Source organism: Lissotriton vulgaris, chromosome 11 (genome assembly GCF_964263255.1).
Source record: "Lissotriton vulgaris chromosome 11, aLisVul1.2, whole genome shotgun sequence".
Lineage (NCBI taxonomy): Eukaryota > Metazoa > Chordata > Amphibia > Caudata > Salamandridae > Lissotriton > Lissotriton vulgaris.
The window spans coordinates 908,911,053-908,933,863 of NC_141699.1; the positions used below are offsets into that span (position 1 = coordinate 908,911,053).

General features: G+C 48.0%; 1 protein-coding gene across 15 annotated transcripts in view; it reads left to right on the top strand.

The window, feature by feature from the left end:
* The window catches only part of TRIP12 (thyroid hormone receptor interactor 12), a 1,206,981-nt gene that overhangs the window by 677,648 nt on the left and 506,522 nt on the right, over nucleotides 1–22,811 (top strand). For all 15 annotated transcript variants that reach the window (XM_086944059.1, XM_086944047.1, XM_086944048.1 and 12 more), the window contains one exon: nucleotides 19,224–19,324. In XM_086944059.1, the coding sequence (XP_086800185.1) occupies nucleotides 19,224–19,324 (101 nt within the window). The remainder of the gene's footprint in view (nucleotides 1–19,223; nucleotides 19,325–22,811) is intronic.

The window sequence follows — 22,811 nt, forward strand, 5'->3', positions numbered from 1 at the left end:
ATAATGTGAAGGCGTTGGAAACTTCAGTGCTTCTGTGTAATTATGAATTTTCAGCAGGGTTGTTTGGTATGTGTTGAGTAAGTGTTAGTCTGAGAATCCAACCTGACTTTCACCTGCTTTTTTCAGAACCTTAGTACTTAATGAATCTCTCTGGTTTCTTAGTGAACTATGTCTTATGGCCTGGTACTGAAGTGTCTTTCAAGGTCCCAGTATTCCTGTCTTAAGACTGAGAAATGTACTTATGGGCAACAAGTTGTCTTGCATTAGAACTTTTATCGATTTATTTGATTGACTTTTCTGCCCTTTGTCATTAATTAGGAATGTTCCTGTATACTAATATAATACTGCTGGTTTCTAATTTCTCTTCAAGTTTGTCTCTTTCACAATCTTAAGGCATTAAGACCTGGGTGTTCTCTCAAGTCAAGTGTGTCTCCTCGTTTTGACACCTCTGGATCGCTTATCTCTGGATTAAGCCTAGTAGGGAACCTCAAAAGAAAAAAGTTATTATTTCTATGTGCCGTTCTCTAGCTTTCACATTTTTCATATATTCGCATGCTTAAATAATAGTGATCAAGCTGTAAATCCTCAGTAACCAGTGCTTATGGAACAGTGGTCACATACTTGTTAAAATAGCTTTATCTGAAAGAGACTAGTTACAGATTTCTTACCTTTCGAATTTCTCCTAGGTGTCAGACTCGATAGAGATTTTTTTATTTAGTAGTACCCCTGCACGCCAGTAGGTGGCATCTGTTGACTCCGCATCCCTTGCCGGCATTGGGATGACGTCTCTGTGTCTAGACGTCGCCCCTGCATGCTGACGTGCGTTTTCTTTTTCTGTGCAAGCCTAGTGCAGATCTGGAGAGAGTTTGCCCCTTAGTCAATTTTTGACTAACCTTTTCAACTTTTTTTCGATGCTTTTATCAAGTTTTCCAATCCTTGTGCACAAGGAATGACCCTTTGCCGAACAGCATTCAAGCTTTGTCAGTCCTGTTACTAGCTGATGCCCGTCACGGGTCTGCACCTAGTGTGCCTCTGATGCCTGGAGCTTGACCACGACCCGAAGTTGTGCTCAGACTGTTGGGCCATGAGCTGGAAGTCTTTGCAGGAGCGGTCCCGAAAGCTTCTGTAGGCCCGGCAGTCGGCTCTATGCCGCTCGATGTCCCGATCGAGAGGAAGGTCTCTGGACTGGTCTCGAAGGCTCCATCACCATTCTTCCTCCAAGTCTTTGTCCTCAGATAAGTTGGACTGCAGACGGGCCATCACCCACGCACTCTTCACCAGCAGACTGGACTACGGCAACGCTCGCTATGCCGGAATCAACAAAACCCTCCTGCGTAGACTCCAGTCCATCCAGAAAGCTACAGCCAGATTCTTCCTCTGGACACCGCGCCACAAGCATGTGACCCAACCCCTACGAGGCCTCTACTGGAGCCCCGTCGAGAAGAGGGTCACCTACAAACTCTTCACCCACACCTACAAATCCCTCCATTACATCGGACCCAAATACCTCAACAAGAGAGTATCTTTCCACGTACCCAAGAGGATTCTCCGCTCCGCCGACCTCACCCTGGCAGAGGTCATCCGCAGACACAGGACAGGCGGGAGAGCCTTCATCACAGCCAAAATCTGGAACGAGCTCCCTGTGAACATCAGACGCTCCCCTACCCTTCACACGCTCAAGAAGGACCTCAATACTTGGCTCTTACACTGATCCGGAGCCCCTGAAACGCCTTGAGACCCTCATGGGTGAGTAGCGTGCTTTACAAACCCCTGATTAATTGATTGATTGAAGCACAAGAAGTAGCCAAAGAAGCACCATCGCTCTTTGTCTTTGCCCCGTCTGTTAGCTGATGCGAAGTGGGACCTGGAGCGTCGTTGCTCTCCTGCTCCGCCCTCGGAGCCTGCTTCTGGGACTGCTCCGCGCTTCCCTCCTTTTTCTGAGCCGGAGCGCCCCCTGGGCAGCTTTGAGCTTTTACGAAGCGCTTCACAGCATCTTTGGGCAGCCCGACTCCGCCGGCATGCCTTTGGGTCCTGCGTACTCGGCTGGGTGCCCTGGGCCTTCAATGTCGGCGGCTCTGGTGCCAGAGGTCCTCTGTATATCCAGGACTGGATCCGATTGGCGCTGGTCAACCTCACAGTACCTTCACGGGCGCCAGTTGCAGTGACGACGCCGGAAGGTACTTTCGTACTGCTGTTCATCCCTGGTATTCCTGTCCGCCCTGTGTCGCCTCCAGAGGAGGATGAGGAGGACTGGGAGGGGTCTGTGGACCCCTTGGCTGACAAGCTCAATGAGCTGGACTGGCCAGAGGCACTGGGTGATGCCAATGGTTTGGATACCTACCCAGACCTTGGCATGCTTCCCCCTCCCCTACCGTGCCTACTCAGGAGGGAGATTACTACGCGGTGGTGTTGCATAGGTAGGCTGGGGCCTTGAACTTCCTACGATGGCAGTCAGGGGTAAACTCCTGACTGAGATGTTTCAACCGGCAGCAGCCTCATCGGAGCCCCTTCTGCATTTTAATGAGGCCCCGGAGACGCACATTTCCTCTCCTGACCTCCAAGAGCTTGGTGGTCCAAGCCTCGTCCTCTTAGGGCGCATTTCCTAGTGCTTCCCCAGATAGGAATCACACAAGCTGGACCACCTTGGAAAGAAGATTTTTTCTTTCTTCAGTTTAGCGCTGCAGTCTGTGAACACTGTATGCCTCCTAGGCCGTTACACCGATACCAATGTGGGATATTGTTTGCGCAAGTGCTGCGCCACAGTGCCTGGAGGAGGCCTGGGCCGTTCTCACCTGTGCAGTGGCCGAGGGTAGAGACACGGCAAACCTCACCATCACGTGTGAGCTGGACACCCCTGACTCTCTGGGCAGAAAGTTTCCAAGTCAGTAGCCTTGAGGCGCTGAGGTGCCGGGTTTTTAGGAACCCGGTGGTGCCAGGGAACAACACCCGAAGACCTCTGTGTTCTCCCTGTTCCGGACCACAGAAACCAAGAGTCTTCTAGGTGAAGTCAGAGATCGAGTTTTATTGGTTGCAACCAAGTAACATGCGTCCTAGAATTATAACAGCACAGGTCATAAGTTCTCAGGAGACTGTTCGTTTTTACAGAACCAGCCTACTCCTTTTATACAAAAAGATATGCCCTAGGCGAGAATTCCTTGGTTTACAATACGGTCATGCACAACACTGAGAAAGGCTAAGTCACGATGTTAAACCCATATTTAAGATGTCCAGTTTGTGATAGATGATCCAGCCCGACCCAGAACTGCCATCAGATATCGATGAAACCCCAATAAACTCGGGCACCTCCTCATCGTAAAACTGGCCATAAACCAGAAACATGGACAGGTGTATGTGTGTAGAAAACATGGCCTGGGCATAGTGAATGGTTTATGGCATGTTATGCATTGATGCTATCTTATTCGGCCACTGGGCGAGGAGCTGCCCAAACAGGTTTGACTGGAGGCAGTGGAGTTAGCTCGGCCGGGTCATGGAGAAGTCAGCTAAGGTGGACGTGTCCTTTTAGATCAAGCTCGGCCTTAATCAATTGACTTATATGAGGGCAAGCCATAAGATGGATGCCGTTCACAAAATGGAGTCGAGGGTTCGGAACGGAAACCACGATTTGTGGGGGTTAGCATCACTCAATCACGATGCAAATACGTAGGGATGATGCCCTAATCATTACCGGTCCGTTGATACCAAATTCGCCATGGTACGATGACATTTTGTGACACGAGGGTTGGGCCTCTGTACCATATTACAGCAAGGCCCAAGATTTCGGAACCACGGCGCTACGTCTGGTTTCTCTGGGGATGTCCAATCCACCCTACTGGACTTGCCCTTTGGTGGCGGTTACCTTTTTGGTGACAAGGCAGACTCGGCGTTTAAGTATTCTCTGGCTATGGTTGCGGCAACCTCTGGCCACACGCATTCTGCTTTTCACCACTGTTGTAGCTACGGAAGGGGTACCCCACCACGTTCGATGCAGTCTAGCCATCGATCCATGCAAGCAACCCAGCCTCTGCTTGGCTGTGGACATGGGACCCAGGGACGCAGGTCTGAGGGTCAGCGGGTGGACCAGTTCACCCATAACCCCCCTGCAGCAGTCTCCAAGCCTTCCTAGTCTGACCTTTCAGGGCCACCAAAGGCCAGTGGGCGGCAGTACTCGCCATAACCTCCCGAACTGGCACAATATCATGTCCGAGAGGTGGGTTTTGCAGTTAGCCCGAAGTGGCTACTCCCTCCCTTCAAGACTACCCCTCCCTCCATGCCACCATCCTTCCATCGCATGTCAGAGTATTACTTGGCCCTTCTCCACCAGGAAGTTTCATCTCTCTTGGCTAAGGAAGCTATGGAAAGGTTCCCTGTGCCAGAAGTAGGTCGTGGTTGCTATTCCCACTACTTTCTGGTCCCCAAGAACTACACACGCCTTTGTTCTATCTTTGACCTCAGGGCCCTAAATCACTTCCTCCGGTAGGAGAGGTTCAAGATGCTCATATTGGCTCAGTTCCTTTCTGCCCTCGACCCGGGAGACTGGATGGTGGAGTTGGACTTGCAGGACACATATTTTCATATCCCCTTCTTGCTGGCCCACAGGTGTTACCTACGGTTTACGGTTGGCTCAGAGCATTTAAGTTTACCGTGCTCCACTTTGGCCTTACCAGCACTGCTCTGGTGTTCCCGAACGTGATGGTGGTGAACGTAGCTCATCTGCGCAGATCAGGGGTTCCAGTCTTTCCCTATCTTGACTGGCTGTTGAAGGCGGGCTCGCCACAGGCTGTCGTCTCCCACCTCCAGACTGCGCGGACCTCATGCACTTGCTGGGGTTCACTATCAATGTGCCGAAGTCACACCCAATTCCCTCACAGAAGCTTCTTTTCATCGGAGCAGTTCTGGATACAGTGCAGTTTCGGGCTTATCCCGAGCAGCTAGTACAGGATATTCGGACTATGATTTTGATGTTTCATCCTCTATCCTGGATTTCAGTGAGAATTACCTTGAGGCTGCTGGACCTCATGGCCTCCTGCATCCTGCTGGTGGATCATGCCAGATGGCATACGCAGGCTCTGCAGTGGGACCTGAATTTCCAGCATCAGGGGAATCATTCCAATGTTGTCCAGATCTCTGAGGGGACTGCACAGCAACTGCAGTGGTGGCTAACAAACCAAACTTGGGTCAGAGGCAGATCCCTTTCCCTTCCAAAAACCCGACCTCACAGTTTTGACAAATGCGTCACTCCTGGGATGGGACAGCTGTTTGGGAGAGGCCGAGATCAGAGGCGTCTAGTCTCCGGTTGAGTCCAGGCTCCATATCAATCTGCTGGAGCTCTGTGCGATTCGTCTGGCACTGAAGGCATTCCTTCCTTCTCTCAAAGGGAAGGTGGAGCAGGTGTTCACGGGCAACACCACCACCATGTGGTTCTGCAACGGGCGGGTGGGGTCGTGGACCCTAGGCTCTTAGACTCTGGACATGGCTGGAACATCAGGGCATGTCCCTGGTGGTTCAACTCCTGGCAGGTTCTCTGAACACCAGGGCGGAATAACTCACAGCCGCTGCCTGATTAATCATGAATGGCGTCTTCACTCAGAGATGGTGCAAGGTCTCTTTCAGCGGTGGGGAGAGCCTTGGTTAGATCGGTTTGCCACTGAAGAGAACGCTCAATTTCAGCAATTCTGTGTGTTGGAATTTCCAAGTCTTCACTCGCTCAGCAACGTTTTCCCTCGTGAGTGGAACTGCTGCCTCCTGTACACCTTTCTGCATGTCCCATTTCTGTCCTGAGTGCTGAAGAAGGTCAATTGCTACTGGGCCCAAGTTATTCTTGTGGCTCCAGACTGGGCGCAGAGAGTCTGGTACCCAGAGCTCTTAAGCATGGCCATCGATCCTCCAATCAGACTGACTCTTTGAGAGGATCTTCTGTCGCAGCAGCAGGGGATGGTCCTCCATCCGCATCTTTCCAGCCTCCACCTCCTTGCGTGGAGATTGAGCACTGACAGTTGACAGATTTTGACCTTTTACCTCCTGAAGTCTGTAATGTAATCTTGGCAGCCAGGCGCCCCTCCACTAAGACGGTATATGCCTGCAGATGGAATAAGTTTGGGCATTGGTGCACAGCAAAGGCTGTGGATCTCCTTTCTCTAGTATATACTTTCTTTGGCCCAGCACTCTTAAAAGCTACCTGTCAGCCATATCTGCTTTTCTTTGCCTTCCTGATCAGCCTTCTCTTTTCAAGTCCCCTATTGTAAATATATTTCTAAGGGGCATTACTCACCTCTTTCCTCCTCCCGTTCATAATGCCCAAGTGGGACTTGAACCTGGTCTTAACCTATCTTACGTGCTCTCCCTTCGAGCCTCTTCCCAACTGTTGTCTCAGGCTCCTCACTCTGAAGACAGCTTTCCTTGTTGCCATTGTAGATAGCTGGCTCTATATGTACTATACCAAAGTGAAGTATAGTGTGCACAGTCCAGTGGAACCACAAAGGTGGGCAGACGTTTTAAGTAGATAGAACCTTACTCTCTATTTGTTGTAGTTTAGGCGAGCATTAAGGCTTTATCAGAGGGTAGTGTTAAGCAAATGATTGTCACACACTCAAAGACTGAACTCAGACCAATTGGTTTTCTAGAAGAATATTCTTTAAGGTTATTTTATTAACTAATTCCAAGCCAGCCTGGCACAGGCAAGTGATTTATACTTGCATTAATACAGTTTGAATTGCAGTTGTATATGTACTTTGGTTTGATTACAGAAGAACTATTGGTAATACAATGCTTTGAAATATTGTACATATACTTTGTATTGAGTTTTCAATAGGATGTCAAGTAGATTACTTTACAGATTACTTTTCTTACACAGTGCTGTATACCTGGATACTGTACTGGAACATTTCCTGTAAACCGGTAAATAAAAGCGTTTTGGTTACAGTTTTAGAGACTTTTATAGATTTCTCAACTCCACACTTCGAAACCTTTTAATAGAAAAAAACAGTCAATGTTATCCTATGGGAGAAAATGATGTTATCGGTTCAGAGGTAAGTACTTTGTGGTGGGAGTTGGGTTTCTGGGGTTAGACTCAGGGGTCCCCCAGTGTCTAGGATGCACTCTCAAAGCACCCTCAGCGGCCCTAGGGCGGCCGGGTGCAGATGGCTGAGGCCCAATGTTATCCAATGGGGGATAGGGGTACTCCGGTTGGTGGCTGCTAAGGAGGAGGCGGCAAGGTTGTGGGAGCTAAGGTCCTGGACTTAAGCTCAGGGCAAATTGAGGTTCAAGTTAGCACCAAAGGTGCACCCTGAGGGGCACTAGGGGAGCCAGGTGCAGGGTGCTGGTTTGTTGTCGGGTGCCCTGTTACTATCAATGGGGATTCTCCGGTTTGCAAACACACTGCAGGCTTGGGTACAAAGGTTTTCTGTCAGCAACCACCTCTTGGAGAGCTAAGTTTGGATGCTGGGGGTTGGTCCACCCAAGGCCATGGGGCGTCCGGTGCAGGGGTGTCTTTAGGTTAGGATCTTCTTACCAGCTCCTGGTCTCGAGGACCTTCCAGATTGAGGCTGCAGGCTTCGCCTGGAAGCTTGATGCAGGTCAGGGACCACTGGAGCTTGGCCTGGATCTCCGGGGGAACCTCCTCGTGGTGCTGGGCCACTCGAACTCAGGCCGTGGGCGACGGGTGCAGAGTGGTTCAGACTTGCTGATTTTTCCAGAGCTGGAGTCTGTGAGTGAACAAAAATGGTGTTTGTAAGAAACTGGCTCTATATATACTACACCAAAATGAGGTATAGTGTGTAGGGAGTCCAAGTGTCCCCAGAGGTAGGCAGAAGTTAAAGTTAGATAGTACCTTACGCTCTAATAGTGGTATCTTGGTCGACCAGTAAGGCAGTGTTAAGTATTTGATGTACACACTCAGTCAGTAAATGAATTCACACACTCGAACTAAACTCTAGGCCAATTGTTTTTGTATAAAAAATATACTGTTTATTTTTAGAACCAAGCAAGCCTGGAACAGATAAGTATTAAATACTTTTAAGTTATAAATTACTGGATATAGGACTGTTTAAAATGCAATAGGAGTTGTACTTTATTTGATTTACAGGGTAGCAGTAGTATGCAACACTTAGCAAATACAGTACATTGGAATGAATAGGCTTTTTCAATAAATTGCAGGTAAGTTACTTTTACGTTACTTTTTCTAGCTCCGTGCTGGATGCCTAGATTCAGCACTAGGCTATTTTCTGTAAACATGTGAGTAAATGCATTTTTGTTCGTGCGATTTTTTTTTTTTAGAGAATATTTTCAGATTTCAAAACTCCACACTTAGAAACTTTTTGGAGCTGTACATTGAAATGAATAGGCTTTGTCAATAAATTGCAGGTAAGTTACTTTTACGTTACTTTTTCTAACTGTGCCAGATGCTTTAATTCAGCACTGGGACATGTCCTGCAAACAGGTGAGAAAACACGTTTTGGTTATTTGTACGATTTTTAAAGAATATCTTTAATTTTCAAAATTCCACACTCAGTCGTTTTTTGGAGGGAAAATTGTCAATGTTATCCTATGGAGGGAAACTAGTTTATTGGTTTGCAGGTGAGTAAACTACTGTGGAAGTTAAGGTTCTGGGGTTAGACTCCGGGGTCTCTCAGGGTTAGTGATGCACTAGAATTGCACCCTCAGCGGCACTAGGGTGGCCGGGTGCAGAGTGTTGAGGTCCAATGTTATCCTATGGAGGATAGGGGGTCTCCGGTTGGTGGCTGCTGGCAAGCAGGCCACGAGGCTGTGGGACCAAAGCTCCTAGGGTTTAGCTCAGGGCAAGTTGGGGACCAAAGTAGCACAAAAGGTGCACCCTCAGCGGTACTCGGCGGGTGCTGTTTTAAGGTTGGGTGCCCTGTGGTTTCCAATAGAGAACCTCCGGGACAAAGAAACACTGCAGGCTCCTGGACGAGGATCTTCCAGGCGGGACCACCACTTCGAGGGATAAGTTGGGATGTTGAGGATTGGTTAGGCACCTTTGGTTTGGGCACACAAGCCCCTGCGGCGTCGGGTGCAGGGGTGCCTTGGAACGTTGGATTTTCTTACCTGCTCTGGTCGCAGTAGGGGGGGGGTCCTCTGGATTGAGGCTGCAGGTGTCGTCTGAAGGCTTGAGGTAGGCCAGGGGTCGCCAGATCTCAGGGCAGGATTGCCGGGGGGACCTCCTCGTGGTATTTTTCTGCTCGGGCCGGGTTTGGCGGGTGCAGAGTGGGCTAGATTTGCGGTTTCTCGTTGGCACCATAAGCTGCAGTTTGAAGTCCAGTGTTCACAGGAGATTCAGTCTTTGAAGCGAAGGCAGGCAGGTCCTCCGGGGTTTTTGAGGTTGCTGGCTGCAGGACACACTGGGATTTCGAAGGAGCAGGTTTGAGGGGAGACAGGCCTGTAGGGCTTGGGCCAAGTCAGTGGGCGTCGTCCTCTTGTTAGCTCTGCACGGCTTATTGTCCTTATTTCTTTTCTTGTGGTTTCTGGTTCTAAGGAAGGTTCAGGGTGCCCCCTAAATACTCAATTTAGGGGTGTTACAGGTAGGTAAAGGGCAGGGACCAATGGGTCCCTTCCCTGGGGTGGGTACACCCCCTATTTTGCCACCCTCCTGTGGGAGGGGGGGCAGGAGCCTGTCTTGGCTGAGTTCCCCCCCCCCCCCATCCTCCAGATGGCGGGGATGCGAGGTTCTGCTTCACCTCGCCTCCCCCACCTGAGGGGTGGAGTTGGCAGAGGTGGCCACACCTCCTTTCCTCGCCGGTTCTTCCGCCCAAATGGTCTGAAGAGACTCACAAAGGCGGCATGCCTTTGAAGCTTCTCCTTTGTGACCCCTGCCCATCCTGGGGCAGGAAGCTTGGCACCTCGTCCCAGGATGTGCATTGTTTCAGGCCCCCGAGAGCAGCAAGCTCTGGACCCAATGGGTCCAGAAACATGTCTGGAGGTGGCAGCCTAAGCAGCCACTCAGTCAGGTCACTAGGAGTTGGTCGAGTTTAAGGGGGCATCTCTAGGATGTCCTCTATTGTGCATTTTACATTAAATCCCACACTGGCATCAGTGTAGGTTTTAAACTGCGAAGTCTTCAGTGTAGCCATTATGGTACTGTGGAGTTTGTAATGACAAACTCCTAGCACCATATACTCTTAATGGCAGCCCTGCACTTATGATGCCCAGGAATGGACTTGGACACTGTAGGGGTACAGGGCTCATGGACCTGTACCCTCACCACTGGCATAGGGCACCCAGCTAGAGGAGTGACTGATGTATGCCAGGGCATTGGTTTGTGGGCATGGCACACAGGGATGTGTGGCATGTCGACTCTTCACTTGCTTCCCATCCACGGGATACTGATCAATAGCTATAATCTATGAATAATCCCCACCTATGTGCGGGATCCAGGAGCATATAGAAAATATATATATATATAATGTCCAACTCTCCTTCGAGGAAGGAGAAATGAAAACGCACTCACGGAATCAGCGTAATTTCCTTCCGATTTATTTAACAAATGGCATTCAGTCTTTCAGCAGAAAAAGCACCGACGCGTTTCGCTGTGTACACACAGCTTTCTCACGGTCAATACAAGCAAACACTAGTGAGCCCCTCCTATATCAATAGGGTGTTGCTAGAAACTATTTACAAAACGTCACTTCCTTTGTTGACGATGGAGGTGATGTGGGAGTTGTAGTTCATGTTGTGATTACTGACTATTATGTTTAGATTGCTTTACATTACGCATATAGATGTTACATATGAGTTACGTTGTCACACTTTTTGATATCAAGTGACCAATTATTTCAAAAGCGCATGGTCATCATTTCCTAACCACCCTTATGCGTTTTACATAATGCAAAAAAAAAAACCTTAAGCCTTGATAAGCACATAACCATTCCTGCCCTCTAGTGGGCAATTAAAATATATTGTTTTTCACTTTTTACTTTTAATGCCCTCCGGTGGGCATGCCTGCATTCTGTGCAATTGTTCCCAGTGCCATCTACTTCTGTGACACACATGGTAACTCTATCACGTAAACACTTTTACTCATAGTCTCGTGAATTACAAACCCACTTATGTTTCACAACCTGCTGAATACCACTGTCCGTTCTGTCAATATTTGAAACAAAGGATCATAGTTCATAGTGAAGACACAAATATCATAGATGCACATAAAGTTCTTCACTCTGGTTAAGACCTGTCGGAGCCATTGTCCTGAAATTTAAAATTTGTCGTGACTCGCGGCATCTTAAAGTTTTTTCTCGGTCCCCCCCTCTGTCATGTGGGAGGACTGTTTCCAAGGCATAGAACTTGAGAAGTGTCCAATCTGCATTATGTAATTGTTCCATGTGCTTGGCGACAGCATTGTTTCGGTCTTTATTTACTGTCGCTCTCACATGTTCCAAAATTCTTTTTTTTAATTCCTTTTTAGTGCTCCCGATGTATTTGAGTGCACACGGGCACTCTATCACGTATACCACATGAGTACTTACACAATGTATTAGTTCTTTTATTCTCCATATTTTGTTATTCGGCATTGTCACTTCCTTTTTGTTCACCGCTATTTGGCACACCTTGCAGTGTTGGCATTTAATGAAACCTTTTGTTTTCATCCACTGATTGCCTTTCTTTTTTTTGGTGTGGTCTCTGTAATGGCTTTGTATCAGTCTGTCTTTAAGGTTTCTTGCTCTTCTATATGTTATTTCCGGGTGCTTGCCCACTATTTTGCTTGTAACAGGATCTAATTGTAACAATTTCCAATTCTTTCTGATGATTGACACAATTTGTTTCGATTCCCTCGTATAGTCCAGAATATAGTCAGGGAGTGACCCTGGTGGTTTAACACCTGGCAGGTTCTCTGAATGCCAGGGCGGACAGACTCAGCCGCCGGTGCATGATGGATCACGAATGGCGTCTGGACTCGGAGGTGGCGCAAGGTCTCTTTCTGCAGTGGGGAGAGCCTTGGTTAGAAGAGAACGCGCAATGGCATCAGTTCTGGGCGTTGGAATTTCCAAGGCGGCACTTGCTCGGAGACGCTTTTCGTCGCGCGTGGAGTTGCGGTCTGTTGTACACCTTACCGCCTATACCACTTATGCCCAGAGTGCTGAAGAAGATCAGGCGCGACCGGGCACAAGTCATCCTTGTGGCTCCGGACTGGGCACGAAGGTACTGGTATCCCGAGCTACTCAGTATGTCAGTCGATCCCCGGGTTCGTCTGCCTCTTCAGGAGGTCCTGTCGCAGCAGCAGGGGACTGTCCTCCACCCGAACCTGCCCAGTCTCCACCTCCATGCTTGGAGATTGAGCGGCGACAGTTGAGGCCATGTGACTTGCCTCCTGAAGTCTGTAACATCATTCTGGCAGCCTGGCGTCCCTCCACAAAGTCGGTATACGCCTACAGGTGGAACAGATTTGTGGCATGGTGCACAGCAAAGGCTATGGATCCTCTCTCTGCCCCTCTTTCTGAGGTTCTTCTCTTTCTTCTTTCTCTTGCCCAGCAGGGCTCTGCTCTTGGCACTATCAAGGGCTACCTTTTTGAGGCTGCCTGATCAACCTTCTTTGTTCAAGTCCCGTATTGTTAATCGATTCTTGAAAGGGGTCACGCATACGTTCCCTCCTCTGCCCTTTGTGATGCCTCAGTGGGACTTGAACTTGGTTCTTACTTTTCTGATGTGCGCTCCCTTTGAGCCACTTCACAACTGTCCTCTCTGCCTTCTTACTTTGAAGACTGCCTTCCTGGTAGCCATCACCTCTGCCTGGAGAGTGAGTGAGCTCCAGGCTCTATCCTGTAAACCTCCTTTCCTTTCGGTCCATCCGGCAAGTTTGTGTTGCGGACAAGGCCCTCTTTCCTGCCCAAGGTAGTCACAGCCTTCCACATCGGGCAATCCATCACCTTGCCCACCTTCTTTCCGCCTCCGCATCCCTCGAGAGAGGAAGAGAAGCTCCACCGCCTGGACCCAAAATGTGCGCTCTCGTTCTATCTGGATCGCGCGCACCAGTTCCGGGTGGATGACCAACTCTTTGTTGGTTACGTGGGCTCTAAGAAGGGGAAAGCGGTGCACAAGTGGACCCTCTCGCGGTGGATCATCTTGTGTATCCAGGCATGTTACTCCTTGGCGAAAAAGGAGCCTCCTGTTGGGCTGAGGGCTCATTCCACTCTGGCACAGTGACTACGACTGCCTTGGGCCAAGGAGTGCCCTTGCAGGACATTTGCCAGGCGACTACGTGGGCCTCACTGCACACGTTTGCAAGACGCTATTGCCTGGACAGCCAAGTCTGGAGGGATGGCTTCTTAGGCCGTTCCGTTCTCCAAGACTTTCTGGTGTGATCTTGGTTCACAGACCCACCACCGGGGTTGATATTGCTAGGGTATCTATTCTAAGGTAAGGAATCTAACACTAACCTGTTTCTTTCAGATGCACAAGTTACTACTCGTGTAACGATATATCTGTAAGAGACATTAGTTAGTGATAGATTCCTTACCGACCCACCCATCCTCCCCGTTCTGCGAACCTATATCTAGGGTTAAGGTCATCCTCTTTTAGGGCCCTAGTTTTATGCACCAATGGTCAGTATCATGCATGGCTCTGTGTTTCTGGCATGGAAAGTCGTGTACAGAACTGACGTCAGCGTGCATGGGTGTCGCCTTAGTACCCTCCGTGACTTCTTTTCGGCGCTGACGACGCCAGTGACGGACGCGGAGCCGCAGGACGCCACCTACTGACGCGCAGGGGTACTGCTAAGCAACACTTTCTGAATCCAGTCTGACGCCTGGGCATGTTCTAAGGTAAAGAATCTATCACTAACTAATGTCTCCTACAGATATATCGTTACACAAGTAGTAACTTGTGCGTTAATGCACTTGCCTCTTCAGGTAGCATGATCTGATAAGCAGACGATAAGTCCATCACACTGAAAATACAAGCACCCCCAACTTGGCCAGGGCTTCATTAATATTTGGTAATGGCTGCCTGTCAACCCAGATACAATTATTTAAACTTCTCACAATTATTTAAACTTCTCAAATCCACACACATCCTAATTTTGCTGCCTTTGTCCTTTGGTGCGATAACGATCAGATCCAACAATTCCGATTAGACTATTTCATCCTAAGTAATCTATGGATTTCTTCTTGAAGGGGCTTTATCATGAGGTTAGGCACCTTTCTGACCTTGTGTGCTACTGGTTTTGCCTCTGCTTTTAGAATTATTTTATGAATAAAACCACTAAGCAGGCCAAGCTACTCACTAAAAACCTCAGGGTATCTCCCAACAATGTCTTGGTCATTACTCTGGTGTGTGACTAGCATTACCTGATCAGGCGTATTTGGATTTAAAATGATTCCAAGGTCTTTTTGGTGTTGCCCCCCTAAAAGATTCACCATGTTAGGCAACATACACCTTGCCTACAGTTTCTCTTCCCTTAAACATGATGGACTGCTTCGAAATAACCTATTCAATCAATACTCTGCCCCCCCCCCCCCCCCCCACCCCCATAGCCTACGGGGGTTAATGTCAGGTAACCAAAGTTTTACTTTGTTAGTCTCAAAAGTGGAATACCAAAATCTCGCTCAACAATGTGTACGGAGAACCTGAATCAGCCAGAACAGTAACTAATTTGTTACCTATTTGTATATCACATTTTGGCATGACTACAATACCTGTATCTACATCCTTTACATTGTAGAGTGTTAGTGACTTTTGCTGAAATGCAGTGAATTGCTTGTTGAGAGAGAATATCCTCATCAACCATGTTTATATTGGTGTTCCTGCACATACGGGCATAATGCCCTTTTTTTCCACTACTCCTACTTCTACCAAAGCAGTTAGGATAATTTGGTCCATGGTTTTGACTACCACACCTAGGGCACCTTAATTTGACATCCTTACTGGATTGTTGTTAAATATTGGTTTATCAAACCTTGCAGACCCTTGTTCTGCAAGGTTTCAGTATTTAGTTTACACACAGTGGTTACTGAGATGTCATGTGAAACACTATCTAATTCATCCTTTTAGGTCGAGCCTAGCACTTCGCACAGCACTTCTCTAGAAGATGACCTTTAGAAATTGGGCGTCACTTTTGTAACACTTGTGCTTGTGCTGGCATCCACCTTTCGGGAGCGAGCAGCGGCACGCAGGGGCCATCTGTTTTCAATTAGCATGGCCGCGTGCACTTTTTGACGTTTCTCTACTCACTCTCACCTTCACCCTCCCTTGTTTTTAATAAGCACAGCTCTCTTGCCGGACTTCCCTTCCCTATTCTTTATGCGCTTGTTGTTAACATGTGGTGACAACATTCTTTTTGAATTTGTGATAGGGAAATGGCTCAGCAAGCAGGCATGAATTGACAGATTGAAGCCTGTTTTCGCTTAATAACTTCTGTTAAGTTTCCTTATTATCAAAGTTTGTGAGGTTTGGAGCACTAGCCCTGCAGGCACAGTGGCTCGGTCTCAGCATAAGAACAACTAAACAAGCGCCAATACTGTAGCTCCTAATTAACAGACCTTGAGTTTCTGCACAAGAAGAATTAAACTTAGTGTGAGTTATAGACTTTGAGATCAGTCAGAATGAATCACTTTTATTTTTCATATATTTTTTCGCAATTTTGTGTTGGTTGCAATTCACCAAATTACACAAATCATATAGAACAAACAATACAAAGATACAATTTCATAAAAATGAGTTTCGTAAAATACACACTACCTCATTAGCTTTCATACATCATTGATCAACATTAACATTCCAATCTCACATTCTCACACATACCACACATACACATGTCAATATTTACAATTGAATATCACCAAAAAACAATTAGTTTACACCAACGATACTTTTCTGATTAGTTTAGGAGTTATTAAACACATCAATGATTGTCTTTTTAAAGGGTAATCTTATGGTGTAGAAGGGCGGTCTACGCGTTTCGAACCCCTAACTGGTGGGGGGTTCTCATCAGGACCTCATAGCTTGAGATTGGAGTGTGCCCTATTAAATGAAAAACCGGACGTGGACAAATGGCTTCTGGGTTATCTTTAGTTAGGTGGGGAATTTGGTAATTGGTTTCTTCGTACGAAGCTTTGGAGGTGCCGAGAATTGAATCAGGGACCTCAACTTAGAAGCGCTCTCTGTAACGCGTTATCTGTCCTTCACCCGCTGTTTGGAAAACTGCAGGATGCCGTTGTTTGTCTCAAGACGATATCCCGTCTCCAATTGTCAGTCTCAGCATATGCTTCATTCAAAACAAAAAAAAAGGCACGAACCAAGTCTCAGTTTTGAATGTGGTAACCATTTTCCATAAGTTATGCATTTACACATGCGAGTCAAGACCTTGTGAGCAGTCCATGCGCCCACGTGGAAAAGTTTTTTCCCAGTCTCCGTATATTCTGAGGAGGGTAAGAAGCGGGGGCCGTGGACTAACGTAAAAGCAAATTTTTTACATGTGTTAATTACAAAAGTAATTTGTGCATGCGCCCGTATGTGCGTAATTTGGAGCGTGCATGCACATTTCCCCAGTTCCAAAAAGTAAAATTGGTACGGACAAGATATTGTTTCCTGAATCCTAGGGTCATTTGTGCATCGTACCAGTTGATGTGATATGAGTGAACAGTCAATTGTTCAAAGTCTCATGGCTGAGCTAAAGATTTGAGTGCTGCTACATAATTGCCAGCTCTCTCTCCCTTAGCCTGTGCACGCATGAAAAATCTGTGTTTTTCCATGACCACATTCAAACATGGTCCAACATGAGTTTGTAGAAGTAACACACTAATTTCATAGACATCGCTTGGTTCGCCAGTCCCTCTGCCAATTGGTATGGGATCTATACTATCATAAGGATTTCTTCCTTCTATCCCAAGATTATGAAGCAAAACAGCGTGTTTCCTAGCTGCAGAAAACTTCTCCCCACCAATGGCTATCAAGTAGCATTCAAAAAGAGGTTTCCATTTCTTCCATGGAAGAATAGGTACGCCAAGTTCACAAAAACATTGCGGTGGTTGGCTCATTCCAATGGATTCTGACATACTGAAAGGTAAAGTAACTAAACAAACCAACACTATAAGCTAATAAAATAATTCAAAATAATAATCTGATATAATAAGGTAAAACAATAAGTAAATGCTTACAGTTGCCAACTAATTGCTGGTTGTATCCACTCCCTATAGATTATCATCTGAAAATAAACATCTTTGGATTAGTGCTGGTGTTCACAAAAACATGGTAAAATAAATCAAATTAACACAATAAGTTAAAATAATGAACTTAGCTGGAAGAGGGAGTTTCCACAATCCACTTGTGTCCAGAATTTTCTTTGTTTCCTAATCACGCAATAAAAACAGCCAGAAAACAGCTCATAATGTTAGAGCTGTAATCAAATGAGCACTCTAGTCTATCTGGGGCATGTTGGTCGTCGGCGCGTAAGTGTCACTTCCTCCTTTGAAGCTGCGCGTACTTTCACAGTGCTTCTAGAATCAACACTCTCAAGCTCCAGTCTGCCCGAACTCCTGCATCACACGGTGCTCCTCAATCATGGAGCATGCTACCAAAATCTTGTACAAATAATTTTTACACCAGAACTCCACAATACAGTGTTAACCAATGCCACATCAAATATTAAATGATAGACACGTATCCGTTTATCCACCATATTAAACTTAAAACTAACCCCCAGCAATAGTGTCTAAGCAATACTTGAATAACTGAGCACGCTGAGTTCTTCGATGGGTGTCGCCAGTCATCGCCTGTAATAAAAAGACGGTCACAGCAGTTCTGAAAAGCAGGTTTATTCACACCCACCAGAACAGTCCATCAACAGCAGACGTCGGTAAATGACTCCAACACGACAGGTTTAGGCCTTTCCCTTCGATCTCTCGTGTGTTATGGGAACAGTGCACAGATGCCTTCGGGCTTCAAGACGTGTTTGTCTTGTGGATGTTTGATGTCGGCGACGGACCCTCACCTCATATGCATGTGGTGCTTGGGGGAGGATCACAGCTCCACTGATTGCGAGGCGTGCAAACGATAGAAGACGAAGTCGTGTCGGGAACGCCGGATGAAACTTATCTCGGCTCACATGTCCAGATCGGCTTTGTCACCCCGCTCAGCCTCTGCGGAAGTTATTTGGAGCGGCCGTCATAGTCGTCGCCTTCATCCCTCTCCTGTGCTGCAAGAGCGTCGCTCCCCTGTCGGACGTATGTGACGCAGTTTGGCCCAGAGGGCTGGTTATCGGCCTTTGGGGGCATGGGCTCTCCGCGGGGGATGCTGCCCGCGTATCGTCCCCCTATCCACCGTTCCCCTATCCACCGTTCCCCTCTGAGGGGGCATCGAGAGCCCAGATGGAGACATATGCGGCAGCTTTGCAGGACTCGCTGGCTTCTCCTTCTCCTCCTTCACCTCCTTCACCTCCTGGGATGTTGACTGATCCCTTGCGCCATGCGGGGCCCTCCGCTGCATCGTGGCTTTCTCCCCGAAGTCATCAAAAGACAGCTTCTTGCTGCGGTTTTTGCCGGAGGACCACAGGTCCCCCACTCTTAGAGCCTCTTTCTCCTTTTCAAGCCTGGCCTTTACCCGCTCCGCTTGGATTAGGGGATGGCCGTCTTAGTTTGCAGCCGTCGCCCACGGACGAGCTGCTTTTCCCACCGCGGGGCCCTACGGAGGCGGGTTTGGCCTTCACTCGCGCTGTTTCCATGGCTTTGGAAATTTTGGGCATGGGAGATCCGGCTGCCCATTTCCCCGCGGATCATATTTTGGAGGTTCTGCACCAGGGCTCTGGTGGGAGGGAGTTGGTGCTCCCCTTTGAAGGTTCGCTCCATTCTTCTCGGACGGGAACTTGGGGGCGCCCCAACACCACCTGCACCGGCACCTTCCAGCGCCGCATACGTTAAGAAATCTGCGGCTAGAATAGTCTCTACCAGATACAACGTTACCGAAGGTAAGTAACTCGTACTTCGGGGAAGGTTGCTGGTTGACTTTACTAAGGAATTCATACTTTTATTAGACTGCACAAGCCGACCTCTATTTCAATGGGCGAAACTTAAAGTTTTGAAGTAAACCTGTGCTATTTTGAACTCAACACTAAATAGCACCACCGTATACAGCTTGTGAACCTACAGCACAGCAAGTTGAAACATTAGGTAACCCTTTTCTTCCAATGCACAGTGCGTACTTTGCGCAAATCGGTATTGATCTTTTTTTGATGTCTCTTTCCTAGGTTTCCTGTCATATTAATTGTCTTTGTAATTTTATCCTAGTCGACTTAGTGATGTTCTAAAACGAAAACGTCTGCCAAAGCGTGGGCCACGAAGGCCAAAGTATTCCCCTCCAAGAGATGAAGATAAAGTAGACAATCAAGGTAACACTTTTCTTTTTCCTTTACCTGAATTCTAAATAAAATATCACTTTCTGAAAATATACACGACCTTAGTAGGAAGACAATAAATGACTTGCGTAATAGGTTTTGGTTTGATTGAAATTGCAGGTAATTAATAAGTGAAATATATACGCAAAGTGGTTTCTCTTAGCTAGCCACCTCAAACGATAAACTGTTTAAATGTTAGTTTTGCCTTTAATAAAGTGGTCAAACATACAGGCCTCCTGGGTCAAAGCCTCTACCTACCAGTCCACTGCTTTTAAAGTTTACTTGCTTCTGATTTTATGCTAGGTGTACTGTCCTGCTGCAGATGTTTCATATTGTTTTTGGTTGTTTTATGTTGAGGCTGCCCTCCTATGCGAGGAGAACATCCAAAATGCATTACCTTTCTGATATGGAGGGCTATTGCTTTCTTAAGTAGGGTGACGCCCAGTGTGAGAAAGTGCCATCTTTCTTGCATTGGTATGCCCCTACTTTTTTCTGAAAACTGCTGATGTGCTTTGACTGAGTGTGTCCTGGGCTCCTGCCAACCAGGTACCCAGGGCCTGTGTTCCTTCCCCAAAACTGTGTTGAAACAAAAACCCAATTGGCATCTCTGGCCACTGTCAGCCCCTAGTAAATGGTGCCCTAGGTACCCAGGAAATGGTGACCAGAGAAGACCCCTAAGGGCTGCAGCACTTATTGTGCCGCCTTTAGGGGCCCTGTACCCTGACACTGCCTTTGCAGGCTGAGTGTCTAAGTACAGAACTAAACAAAGAGTCAACATGGCACACATCCCTGTGTGTCATGCCCACAAACCCTCTGCCCTGGCATACATCAGTCACCCTTCTAGCTGGGGTGGTGTGGAGTGCAAATAAAACAATGGATTTAGGCCCAGATCTCTGTAATGGGGTGAATGTATGACATTGTTCTGCATTCTGTCCATCAACTGTTGTTTTTTTACATTTGTCACCCCGAGTGGGATGGGTATGCCCAGACGTGAGTCTCTTGCTCTCCACACCACTGGAGTCAAGCTATCCTGGCTGTAGACTGCTGATAGCCAGAAACCGGTCCTAGGATGCTTGATTCCGGTCCAGGAAAGAAATGGCTTGCCAGTTCGGGCTGGACTGTTCCCATGAGGCGCAGGGTCAAGGCTGATTTGCATATGGCCATGTCTGAACTGGGGTGGTGTGTAGTGCAAAAAAACGATGGATTTAGGCCCAGAGCTCTGTACTAGGGTGAATGTATGACATTGTTTTGCATTCTGTCCATCAACTGTTGTTTTTTTGCATTCGCCTACAGTACCCAGGGCCATTCCTGGGCACTGCAAGTGCGGTGATTACATTAAGAGTATATGGTTCTAGGAGGTCGTCATTAGGAACTCCACAGCACCATAATGGTTACACTGAAGACTGACAAGTTTGGTATCAAACTTCTCAGCACATTAAACCCACACTGATGCCAGTGTGGGATTTAGTGTGAAATGCACCACAGAGGGCATCTTAGAGATGCCCCCTGAAACCTAACCTACAATCCACGTCTGGGCTGAGTAGCTGCCCAGGCTGCCACACAGCAGACATGTTGCTGGACCCCTGGGTGGAGAACCCCTCGCTCTCTTGGCCCTGCAACAATGCACATCCCGGGGGAGGTGCTAGGTCTCCTCCCCCAGGATGGGCAGGTGGTAGCTTCAAAGGCATGCCATGCCGCCTCTGTGAGCTTCTCCAGACCACTTGCTGTACTCAGCAACTGGCCCCCACCAGCTCTAACCCCCACCAGTTCTAACCCCCACTCTGGCGGGAAACCCTACCTCAGGAAGGGGGGTGTGCCAACCCCCCCCCCCCCCCCCCCCGCCCCCCCCCCCCCCTCACGACCCGAGGCTCCGGCCATCTTGAAGATGGGGAGCCCTGCCCAATCACAGCTAGGCTCCTGCTCCCTTCCCACAGGAGAGGAGCAGGCTAGGGGGTGCCTGCCCTTGCCCTACCTGTAACGCACCTAAACTTACTATTTAGGGCACCCTGAACCTTCCTTTCTCAGATTCCGATAAGAAAAGAAGAAAGAAGATCAAGAAGAGGAAGACCTGCTGTGCATCTGCTCACAACAGGACTACACCAACTGACTTGGCCCCAGCCCTACTGGCCTGTTGATCCTGGAACCTGCTCCTACTTAATCCCGGCGACTCCTGCGGACAGCAACCTTTGGACTCTTGGAGGGTCCTGCCTGTCTTGACCCTCTGAAAGACTGGGACTCCCATAAGCAGAGGCTCTGCTTCAACAACCAACCCCTGGTGCCAGCCAGAAAGCTCCCGACCAAATCACTCTGCACCTGGCGAGCCCGGCCTGTGCCAGAGTGATCCAAGACCACGAGGACGTACCCCCGGCGACAGTGACCGAAATCCAGTGCCCAAAGACCCTCCTCGACGAACTAGACAACGCCTGCAGCGTCAGAACCAGGGACCCCCCCCCCCCCAACCGCGACCAGCTGAGGGTAAGATTTCCCGACGCCCAAAGACACCCCTGCACCAGTCTACTCCCTGTGCCTCCCTTTGGGGTACCTACCTCTTCTCCAAGATCCCAACTTACCTTTTGAAGTAGTGTTTGCACCTGAAGAATCATTGTCCCCGAGTCTGCAGCCTTTGTTCCCTAGTTTACCCTTAACATTGAATAAAATTGAGCACCCAACAGCTTAAATGCACCCTGCACCCAGCCGCCTGAGTGCTGCTGGCCGTGCACCCTGTCCTATCCTACGTCCCCCTTTGCCGTGACCAGGAGCCCAGCTCCCACAGCCGTGTGGCCTGCTAGCCAGCAGCCACCAACTGGAGGCCCCCTGCCCACTATTGAATAACAATGGGCCTAACTACCTCTGCACCTCGGCTCCCTCTGTGCCACTGAGGGTGTACCAACTGTACCTACCTGACCCTGGGGGACCCCTGAGTCTATGCCCGGAACCTTTACCTCACCAGTCGAGTACTCACCTGGAATCCGATAACTCACTTACCTGCCATAGGATGACATTGACTGGTTTTGACTCGAAAATTCTGCTAAGTGTGAAGTTTTGAAACTTTAAAATATTCCTATAAAATCCTCTGAATTCCGAAGTACTCACCTGTGATCAGGAGAGAAGCCAGTACTGTACCTTGTAGCCCAGTACTGAACAGAAAAAGTAATCCTAACCAGGTTTACTAGTAACCTGAATTTTCTCCATAGGAATCCATTGTCTCCTTTTCTATGAAATTTCTTCCAAGTGTCTACTTTTGAAAACTTGAAATATTCCTTAAAAATCGTACCAACTACTGAAACGTAATTACTTACCTGTCTTAAGTAGAGATCCCAGTGCTGGACATAGGAGTCCAGTACTGGATTACAAAAGTAACGAGAACATACTCTACCTGTAATCTGCATTTTCTCCCATTGTATAACATTGCCAGACTTTTTCATTGAAAAGTTTCTAAGTGTGAACTTTTTAAAATACCTTTCACATACACTTCACGAAC